The following is an 11,818-nucleotide window of genomic DNA, read 5'->3' on the forward strand; positions in this document are numbered from 1 at the left end:
TTGACTTGGGGGGCAGTAAAGAGGAAGCAATTCAACAAGAACCCACTCTAGAAGTATTGCCCATAGATGCAGATCCACCAAAGTCAATAGAATTTCCATGGAGTCCTGACATGAACAAAGAAATAGTTGTACAAGCCCAGGAAGAAGAGGAAAATATATCTCATAACCTCAATTCTGATTTCAGTCGGGAGGGTGACGACCCGTCAAGCACTTCTAATTCGGGGGGCATCCATGAATCACCTATAGAAATTCAAGAAGATAAGGAGGATGTTTCTTGGAGCTATGATTCAGAATCCAGTCAAGACGATGAGGTATCCAACCCGAGGGACATCCAACCGGAAGAGGTTCAACAAGAATTTATTCTGAAAGAATCTCTCATTCTTGTGAAGTATTTTAAATCAGAAGATTTTATGAAAAGTTGTGATATCGAAGAAGAAGTGGCTTCAGAAACACATGAAGAAGTTTTCTATGATTGTAATTCGCAACTCAGTCATGATGAAAAAAACTTTTATGATCATGGTTTGGGGGGCAGTCAAGATCGAGAGGTTAATCGAGAATCCACCCCAGAAATACCTCTAATGATTCTTCCAAAGACTCATGTTTTTTCCAGAGCCTATGATCACCATGAAGTTTGTTAACTCAAATTGGGGACCAAGTTTGCAGACCATGATTCTTCTTTTCGCCAGTCTACTTCAACTTTCCTACCATCCGAACAAGTCACGAGGTTTCTACTTCTTAACCTTGTTTATTTATGTAGACTCTAGTTTACCAATACTTTTTATTATGCGGAAAGAGAGTCATGAAAATAAGAATCTAGACATGGAAACTCATATCCCTCTTGTAGAGATGTTACTGAGCATTTTGTTGTATGAGGCGATAACATAATGTTGTACTTACAACATAGCCCATAAGACCATTTATGGTCAAAATAAGTTGGCGTTTTTGCCAGTACAAAAAAAAAAATGAAAAAATATTTCCATTTTCAAAATAAATTATTTATGTTCATGCTTCCATTTGGTTCATATTTTCTACTTTTGTTATCGCATCTTCTTCTTCATTTGCTTCAAACTCTAACTCACAAACCAGAACACTCAATCATTACCATTTCTAAATCATGCTTGTTATCTATTAGTTGATTCCGGTTAATTAAAATACCCAGAACCAAGCTTTTGGTAATTATTGATCTCAAAATCATAATTTCCATCAAACAACTGTTCTGGTTAGCCTTTTTTCCCCAAAATTGATTTCATCCGCCATAAACCACCTTTTCCTTCAAAACCAATCTCAATTTCTTCGTTGATATCCAAATCATAACTCTCAACTTTCATTTTTGTTCAAAATGATTTCCTATAACCTCAATTTTATCACTCGAAATCACCCCATTGCCATTTGATTTTTCTTACATCGGATAACTCGTGTATTCAAATTTTAAAATGATTCCGACACGTCCAATTCCTCCAATTCGACAAATTCCAATCTGATTATTCTAGAAGTCCATTTAGCTTAGACAAACGTTATCCACTCCTCAATTCGAGCCAGTTGTGTCCAAATTAATCATTATTATAGCTTCAAGATATTTTTCATTATTACGAGCCATTCTCTCGTTGCAAACCATTTCCATACCTTTTTCAAAAGCAATCCGTGATTCTAAAGTACCAATTATCTCAGAACCAAGCTTTTGGTATTTATTTGATCCGAATCAAATTTAATCCCATCAAACAACTGTTCTGAACAACTGTTTTGATCTCAAACCATTCATCGGTCACGAGGTCAAGTTTGTTATTATTTATTTTTGTACAATTATCTCCAATAATTTCGGCGTACATATTGCTTTGTAATTTTCCTGCTTTATTTCTCATATTTTCACAAAAAAAAAATCAATGAGCAAACGAGGTTCTTATAAAAAAAAAAAAAAGAAAAGAAAAGAAAGAAAAAATCCTAAATACATTCTTTTGTGTACAAATTTTCAATCCTAGTCAATTTATACACAAAAGAGGGGGGCAATTGTTGGCCCAAAATAAATAAATTTTATTTTCATGTATATAGAAAGCTTATATTTGATTTTAGGGTATAGTTTCCATTTTTCTAGAAAAAAATAAAATAAATATATATATGTAAACTCACCTCCAGCCAATGAGGACGTCAATCAAACACGCGAGGCGTGTATTCCTATACGCGGGCCGTATACCACACATCCGGAGAAGTTCCACTTCAGAGGCTCAAGTACGCGGGGCGTAAAGCTAGACACGTCACGCGTAAAGCGCATCAACAAGGCGTTCCAAGTTCAGGAGCACAAACACGCGGGGCGTCCTTCTCTTACGCAGCGCGTACTTTCCTACGCGGGACGTAACACCAGAGGCGCCACGCGCATATACCATCAACGAAACGCACAAGCTTCAGGACCTCCAATACGCAGGGCGTAACTAAGGATACGCGGGGCGTATCGTCTCTTCCGGCAACAGTTGGAAGCAGTCAATGGAAGTTGATGGTAGTTAGTGGAAGTTGAGGTAGTGGGGTGATGTGGCATGGATGTAGTTGAGTTAGTTGGTGAATAATTACCAAAATGCCACTTAATAATTACCAAAATGCCATTCCAAAATACTATAAATAGACCCCCTCCCCTTCATAAAAAAACACTCAACTCAACACAACAAAACCCCTTCCTAAGGTCCCTTCCAATGCTCTCTAGTTTCTAGTTTTAAGTTCTTAGTTCTTCAAAGTTCTTCTTTTCGTTCTTCGTTTTTCTTAGCTTCGATCCCTTTTTTAGCTCTCTTTAGCTCCAATTCAAGTTCCAATAGCCTCTTTCCAAGTTTTTCTAATTCAATTTAGCATTCCAAGCCTTTAATTTGCTCAATTCCTAGCTAAAACTCTGTTTTCAAATTAATTTTCCAGATTCGTCCAACTACTTTCAAAGCCCGATTTCGTCCGTTTAAAGTCATTTTTTGCTTTCAATCCCTTCAACAAAGTTGTTACTGACGTTCTGAATTTCAATCTAGTGTATTTATTTGCCCAATTCCGTGCCCAGAAACCGTAGTTACAAGCCGATCTTTACCCCAAATTCTTTTAGCTATTCTGCCCAGAATTTCCCAGATTCGACTAGTTTTTTTCAAAGCCAGATTCCGTCCATTTAGAATCCGTTTTAGCCTTCGATCCCTTATAGAAAGTTGTTCCTAACCTCCCGAAGTTCAATTTACACTATTTACTTGTCCAATTCCGTGTTCTTAAGCACTCCAACCAAGCTCCCCAAAGTCAAGGTTTAAATCTGCCCCATTTGCCTACCAACGTTTAGTCATTGCACAAAGCACATACCGTACGGGCCCGACCGGTTGCAGCTCTCCGAGGACCTCGCACCTACACCAAAATTCAACTTCAATCCGAGATAGCTATTGTGGCTCCGAGTTTGTTGTTGAATTTCAATTTATTTTATTGCATTTCAATTCTTTGTATTGATTTGTTTGTTCCAATTCAATTGATTACCTATATGTTTAATATAGAGATTTCTCAATTGTAATTTAATTCATTTCCAATTTCATGTTTCAAACATTTATTCATCAATAAAATACCAATTTTCACCAAATCTTGTGTCAATTTCGCATCTTTCAATTTCTTTATTTTTCACGTCTTCAATTCATTCGCATTAGCTTAAATAAAACAATTTATCTAGCAAAGTTTCTATAACGGCGCTAGAGACCCAAGAGGGACTTTTTCAATCCTTGCGTCCCTCGCTAATCGTTTCGTTTAGAATTCAAGTTTTGGCCGCAAATCCATAAACTTAACCCACTTTAATAATTGAGAAATAATTTCTCTGGCACGCCCGCACCCTAACCACACGTGACAAGGTTGAAATTAGCATATTTCGAAAATATCGCTTACACTACTCAAGTGGTATAATTATTATTATTGAGTTTTTTTAGAGTGCTTACCGAGGTTGACGTGCTAGTCACGACGTCTTGGTTATCTCTAACCAACCAAGTATGTTTGGTCCCAGACCAATAATTTTCACAGTGCCAAACTACGTGCTAGCAATACTTCATACCACCACGATCCCGGATCGCGAACTCCCTAGCACTCGGTGACCAGTCACTGACCACCTGCTCTGATACCACTTGTTCAAAATGGAGAACTAACTTGAACAAACTTTATTTTTATTATTAAGCTATTTTTACAACTTACACTCACACAAAATATTTCATCTCAACTCTTGAGTTTTATGTTCCAAAGCTCTATTTATACTACTCCTAAATGAAAAAAAATCATGTATTGATTTTTTTTCATATTATTCACGCTTAGCCACACGTTTGAACAACTAAATAATAAACATACATTTTATCTAAAAATGTAGTCATACATTAAAAAATATCTAGAAATTTCTCTTTACTCAAATTACTATCTAGAGAATTCTATTAAAAGTGGCGATGATTAGTTTGATAGCGAATACCCGTATAATCAATACAAGTATCCAAAAGTTTAAACTGATAGTTAAGGTTCAAAAATAGCTTTTATTATAATATTTGACATACCCAACACGTGAATGCTCCATGAGTTTGAAGAATGTAGCACGTATGTCCATCGTACCATGTGTTGAAATTCCTTTTAATAAATGCGAGTTATCAGGACTCAAATCCTTTACTTGGTCTAAAAGAGTCTTATACTATGCAATGAACCATTTTAACTAAAAGTTCAACATGATAGTTAAGGTGAAATAATAGCTTTTATTTGTCATGGAAATCATTTGAACCACAAATTAAAGCTCATAATTAAAGTTCAAGAATAATTTTTATATTAATCCCTGACACACTCATACATGGGCATACAATACATTCTCATCGTGAGTTGAAATTTTATCAACAAATGAAATCATCAGATCCATCACTTGATCTACAACACATGTTATTAGCTAACAGGATTCAAATTACACTCGGTCACTTAGTTTAAGAAGCCATAATATCATATCATCAAATTATTTTAAACCAAAAATTTAAACTAATGTATAAAATTATTATAAATTTGTGATATATACATTGAGAGAATATCAGTATATTGAAAAGAAAAAAAAAGTCAACTCATTGAAAAGAAATTAATCTGGCAAAATACAAACTGAGAAGCTTAATGAATGTAAATTACAAAATTCCATATTTCATAAAAAAAAAAAAAAACATCCTTGTATGGAGCTGAGTTTGAATTAAATAGATCATTTAAGTAATTGATGATGGAAGGGTTGAGAAGATGAAGAAGAAGGAGGAGAGAAAAGAGTGTCATATTGCCAACCTTGTTCCAGTACATCATCATTAATAAGATTCCTATTATATCTTTTTCCATTTCTGCAGTATATTAGATACAGTACTATCTGTGCTATTCCAAGTACAAATCCAACCCCATTTGGCACCTGTTTGTTTTTCACCACATAACCAAATAATATTATATATTATATATGTAGCAATTTTTATGAGGCTATTTTTTTGCCAACATGTTGAAAAAGACCACAGCTCAATATAAATGGGACAGATGTGTACATCAAATTTTATTTTATATATGAAAAGGGTAAAGTAAAAAAAATTACTGTCTAATTTGGCAATTTTACGTGATTTAAAAGTTTATAAATACATATATGTAATTTATGCTATTTACAAATTTTTTTACCTAAAAAAATATTGCATTGTTAGAAAGAGTGATCACTAGCAGAATAATTTGTAAATTACTTCATATATATATATATATACTACATAGATACTTTTACTTTATTTTTTGACCAACTAAGCTTTACTTTGTTTTTTCTAGCATTGGATAAGCTTACTTTGTCAAAGTTTATCCTCATCCAATAGTGGAAAAAACAAAATAAAGCTTACTTTGTCAAAAACAAAGTAAGCATAGCCTAACCCTATATACATAAATGTCTAATTTCACAAATTAACTAAAAAAATTAATTGATATTTTTCAACTCCAAACTCTATAATTGTATACCGAATTTTATAATTTTTTGAACCATATATTTTTGAGTGGAAATGGTTTTTTTCTTTGCATTTTCTTTTATATAATTATTGATAATATATATACGCCAACTGAAAAAACACAATTATTGTTTTCTCAAAAAAAAAAAAAAAAAAAAACACAATTATTGCATTGGGCTTAAAATTATCATGCACGTAGACCTTTTTTATTTGCAAGATTTTCTTTTTTGCTTAATATATAAAAAATCCATGAACTTGTATAAAAAAATCAAATGGTCCTTAAACTTATAAAATGTCACTCCTAACTTTCTGAATTTGTTTAAAGTATCCATCAGTCATATGAATTTGTTTAAATTGTCCTATCAGTCATATGAATTTGTTTAAATTGTCCTATTACCTTTATGAAGTTTGTATTGCAGATGTTTTTTTACAGATTTGGATTTATGAGAAATATATTGTTATTTTGTATTTTTATTCATTTTATGGATTCTTTTTACTCTTTGTAGTCATTTTCATCCCTTCGTAGATATTGGATAATTTATTTATCTGTAATGATGTAAAGTTTTATTTCTTACATTTTGCTTGTTGTACATCTTTTTTTTTTATCTAATGAAATTACAAGCAATTTCTCAAAAAAAAAAAAAAAAAAAAAAACAACAAAATAAAAAACTTGGTATAAAAAATCAAATGGTCCCTTAAACTTATAAAATGTCACTTTTAACTTTCTGAATTTGTTTAAAATAATCCATTCATATGAATTTGTTTAAATTGACCCATTACCTCTATGAACTTGCTTACAATAATTTATTGAATTTGTACTTATTTATCAGATTTTTTTCTTATTTTGTCACATGAATTTAAAGGGTTAATCATATCATTCTATACAAATTTAAAGGACGAGGGAAACACTTTATAAATTTAAAAGCTCATCATTCTTTTACCAAGCTGAGAGGACTTCAATTATTTTTGAATTTTAAATTATCTCACAACTAGTTATAAATTTTAGTTTAGTATAATATTATTTTGGCAGGAAAATATTAGTAAAACACATAATTAATCATGTTAAGTAACATTAAGCTTTCAATTAACCCATTTTATATACTAGGAGTAAATTTAACTCTCTCAAAACGTTATAGGCTGATAATTAAGGACACGGTATAAATTTAACTTTATGATTATTAGACGAAAGCAAATTTATTTTTCACATGTAAAATAGTTCAAAACATTTATAAGACGGTGGAATTTCAATTGTCATTAACAGATTAGACTATTATTTTATACGTAGAGGTTTAATTCGATTTCATATTCTGATAATTAAGAGAAAGAAGAAAGTAACTTACCCCAAGAAAAACGTCAGCCGTGAGAAAAGCGTAGAAAGTCCAAATGGCTCCATTCAGAAAGAAGAAGAAGGAGAGGAGGAATGGCATGAATTCTACACTTTTTGTTGTCACCACTGTTTTCTGAAACCCACATACATTATTGTTATTATTAATCAACCACACATTTCAATATTATTTATTTCATCATTCACATTTTTTTTGGGACCATAAACTAGTACAATAATAATAATAATAATAATAATTTTTTAATTAATGAAAAAACCATATAAATATGAATGAATTTTGTCTTACAATAATTTGTTTCCGAAGAAACATTCTTTTTTTTGGTTCGTAAGTGTATTCCATTCCCAAAGGCGAGGATTGAACCCTGGACCTTTGGTTAAGGAATGAGAAGCCTTTACCACTCTACCACATAAAATCGGATTTTTTTTTTTTTAATTCTTGTGTTTGAATTGTCAGAAGATGTATAAAATCAGTATTCAAAACATTAGTTTCAAAAAAAAATTAATTGGGCTTTACTCAAGATTTTTTTTAAGAAAAAAAGTTAGTATCCAAATAATTTTTTAATGATAAAATATAAAGCTAAATAGTGCCAACTATAAACTAATAATTCTCTAATGTTTTTTATATAAAAAAATTAATTCTCTAATGCTCAGCACGGATGATTATATATAGATAAGGTTATATAAGCGTATCACCACAAATGAGAAATTTATTAAATTTTGATATAAACAAATATCATTAATTCACCCATATATAAACCCAATTCAATTGGAAATATATATCTTTTTTTTTTTTTTTAGGAATGATTGATAATTATCTTCGTGATGTTTTTTTTTATATATATAATTTGTCTTCGTGACTAGATCTTCTTACCAAATGTATATTTAATTTTTTTAATAAAAGGGCAGCCAACTATATATATATATATATATATATAATATTAAGATTGCATAAAAAAATATAAATATATAATTAATAAAGAGAAAACGTAAAATAATTAATTAGAATGTGAACAAAAACTGATCTAATTAACTTCTAAACTAATGTCAACTACTTTCCTATACTTAATTAAAAAAATATGTACTCAATCCAATTCAAAAAGATCATGCTTTATTTATTTATTTACCAAAATATCAAGTTGATATATAATAATGAGGCTATAACAAATTAAAATCAAATCAAATTTTTGTATGCATTGTTTATTTTTATTCCGTATTCAGTACTATATGGTTAATTAAACTCATTTCTCTTTGCAAAATTGTCAACTTTATTGGTTGCCCTCACACCAATATGATTTTGTATAATCAAGCAAGCAACAAATCAAAAAATAATAAAATAATAAAATCACACCTTATATATTAATTTGGGAAAATATTAAAAAACTGTAATTTCTGCATTCGTAAATAAAGAAATATGTTTTTCCCCATTGACTAAAAACATAATTTTTTAATTTTGTTGAAGTAGAAATTGATATATATATATAGGTGCTTTTTATACCTACTTTGTTTTTGACAAAGTAAGTTTTACTTTATTTTTTCTACCATTGGATAAGTTTACTTTGTCAAAGTTTATCACCGTCCAATGGTAAAAAAAACAAAATAAAATTTACTTTGTCAAAAACAATATAAACATAGTCTAATCCTCTATCTATCTATATATATATTGTAAAATAATAAAAATAATAATAATTTCGTATATTACATAATGGTACTCAACATATTACATCAATAAAAATTAATGCATGGCCATTAAAGTAAAACATAATTGCACAAATATCTTTTGTTTAGTTTAAAAACATTAATTGCTCCCCATACTTTAAAAATATATTTTTTACCTCCTTAAATTTATTCAAAATAACGCATTGACTCCATTAAATTTTTAGTAATTAAGAAAGGAAGAAGAAGAGATAAAACAAATAAAAAACCCCCAACTCGGAACTCGGAACTGAGAACTCACCATGGCAGCAAGAGGAGAAGCATACATAATAATATTGAGTCCGGCACAGATAAACCCAGTCGCATTGATCCGTACATCTCCGACCAACGCCAAACGAGTCACCAGAACCGCCGCTACTAAAAACCCCACATCTAAAAGCGCAATCGTAATTCCAGTTTTAACCTGCACTATAATCAATTAAAATCAACTAATTCCTCTCTAATCACACTAATTAACAACTAATTAGCAATTACCTTCATCTTTGGCGAAGCATAGATGAGAAAAAGAGAAACATAAACAAGTTCAACAAGGATTCCAAAACCATTAACAGTAGCAACAAGATAAGCTCCAGGTTTAATTATTCCATAATACGTCCATAAAGCTGCATTTAGCAATGTGCAAACATATGGAAGACTTTCAAATTCTTCCGTCGATCTGTTTTCTACTATTCTCCAAAATGTATTTCTGCGATTAATTAGTGTAAATCGATCGAAATTAGTGCTAATTAAACAAATTAAACTGAGAGATTTAGATTAGATTAGATTAGAGAGGCTTACACAGGAGCGAGGAACATGAGAACTGAGATTACATTTCCTGCAAGTTCGATAAAAATGGAAATTAATAAGAAATATTGAATTAATGTTAGTGTATAAATAGGAAAAACAAAGAGGAGATTAGATTAGATTAGATTACCTATGACTCCGACGTAGAAACTTAAGGCAGCCATTAATGGAAAAGGAAGAAGTTGGATTTGGCGAGAAAGGGATAGCAGGAGCTCTATATAGAGAGAGAAAGAAAGGAAGGAAGAAAAATTTGAAAATGATATAAGGTAGTACCGGTTGAATATGGTAATTTTTAAGGCAAATATTGTTCGCTAGTTTTCTTGCTCCGAATCGGTGAATCGCATAATTTCATAATCAAAATCAGATATCTGCTATAAACGAAATTATTTCGCAAAGAAAAAAAAAGAAAACTATCACTATATTAAAAATAAAATGTTCACTTGACCAAAGGTTCAGGGTTCGATTCTCGCCTTTGGGAATGGAAAGAATTTTCGTAGTCAGCAGTTCCATCTATAAAGATGTAAATTATTGTGAAAGTGAATAGCCACTGCTATCGACGGTGTATACACTTACGAACCAAAAAGAATGGTCACTTAAAATTGTTAAAAACTTAAAAAATTAATTACAATTAATGTATGAATTTCTGAATTTGACTAGAAGATGTAAAATTCCGCAACTTTATGAACATTACAAAATTGCCATTGCAGAATTAGTTTTAACATTTGGTAACTTGCATAATAAATATAGGGTAAATAATTTATTAGTCCTTTAGTTTTTACCTAACACACTGTTTAGTCTTCTATTTTGAAAAACACATTCTAAGGTCCCTATCTTTTACCAATATTAATCTTGTAGTCCTTTTATCTATTTTTTAGATTTTTAACCGAACATATCTTAGCTTTTAGGACAACCACGGTACAATACAAGTTGACTATGTTACTCTCTTATTTTATATATCTGTTTATACTAAAATATAACGATTATAAGTCTAAAAAAACTAGACAAAAGGACCAAATGGTTAATATTGGCAAAAGTTAGGGATCTTATAATGTGTTTTTTAAAATAGGGGGACTAAACAGTGTGTTAGGTAAAAACTAGGAGACTAATAAATTATTTATCCATAAATATATGTGCTTCTTATTTTATTTATTTGTTGTGAGGGAGAAGTTGATCAATAGTTGATGAAGAATAATATATATATGGGATAAGGTATAAATAAAATATTCATAATAATATTATGAGGAGTGATTTTATATGGTGTAATTTTATAATATTATTTTTTCTAAGTAAAAAGAATTTCATTAGATAAGATCGATATTTAATGAACAAAACAACGAGGATTATGTATCCATTTATAGGGCCTTGAGATTCATTTTGATTGCGCTTTACCTCGACATTTCCAATTCATCCACTTCTTTAGCAATATTCGTAGCATTCATTTTGGCTCTTAGGTGTCGATGATCTGACGTGCTGCTGCTGTTACTTGCATCTGGTTAATCTGACATTGCAGGAATGAAGTAATCTTTAAGGAAGTTTCCAGTTTTATTCAACAATCGAAGATCACACTCTTTCGAATGATTCGAGAGTCCTTGGCCACTTCTAAGGGTTTTTGCTCTTCTCGGAGAGATGCTGCTATTTTATCCCGTCTTTTGGCTTCTCCTAGGCCACCTCCTGCTCCCAACATTATTCCGGTCCATTGGCTTAAACCTCCTCTGGGCTGGGTTAAAGTCAATGTGGACGGATCTGCTTTTGGCACTCCTGGCGAGGCTGGAGCGGGAGGAATTTTTCGCAACCATCGAGGATTTCCCAAAGGTTGTTTTGCTTTTTCTACCCTTCCCTCTTTTGCTTATATGGCTGAATTGAGAGCCGCTATTTTCGCAATTGAACTTGCTTGGGAGAAAAATTGGCATCAGCTTTGGGTTGAGTCAGATTCAATGTACGTAGTTAATCTGCTTAGACACCGTGCCATGGATGTTCCTTGGAGTATTCGACAAGAGTGGTTACATTGTCTCAGCATTTGCTCTAGAAT

General features: G+C 31.3%; 1 protein-coding gene across 1 annotated transcript; it reads right to left on the reverse strand.

Annotated features, from left to right (window-relative positions):
• Nucleotides 1-5,040: 5,040 nt before the first annotated feature.
• Nucleotides 5,041-10,105, reverse strand: LOC136219978 (bidirectional sugar transporter SWEET17). Its single transcript, XM_066007607.1, has 6 exons — nucleotides 9,920-10,105; nucleotides 9,784-9,820; nucleotides 9,481-9,691; nucleotides 9,248-9,409; nucleotides 7,289-7,408; nucleotides 5,041-5,386 (listed from the first exon to the last, which is right to left on the reverse strand). Exons 1-6 carry the CDS (start codon nucleotides 9,951-9,953, stop codon nucleotides 5,192-5,194), a joined length of 759 nt encoding a protein of 252 aa, XP_065863679.1. The 5' UTR covers nucleotides 9,954-10,105; the 3' UTR covers nucleotides 5,041-5,191.
• Nucleotides 10,106-11,818: the final 1,713 nt, after the last annotated feature.

The sequence above is a fragment of the Euphorbia lathyris genome, chromosome 2 (genome assembly GCF_963576675.1).
Source record: "Euphorbia lathyris chromosome 2, ddEupLath1.1, whole genome shotgun sequence".
NCBI lineage: Eukaryota > Viridiplantae > Streptophyta > Magnoliopsida > Malpighiales > Euphorbiaceae > Euphorbia > Euphorbia lathyris.

Bases quoted from the DNA above. Each gene is read 5' to 3' on its own strand.
- LOC136219978 (XM_066007607.1), bottom strand. From the start codon at position 9,953: ATGGCTGCCTTAAGTTTCTACGTCGGAGTCATAG. The intron at 9,410-9,480 runs GTAATTGCTAAT...ATTATAGTGCAG, and splicing joins ATGCTTCGCCAAAGATGAAG to GTTAAAACTGGAATTACGAT. The intron at 7,409-9,247 runs GTGAGTTCTCAG...TGTGGGTTTCAG, and splicing joins CTTCTCCTCTTGCTGCCATG to AAAACAGTGGTGACAACAAA.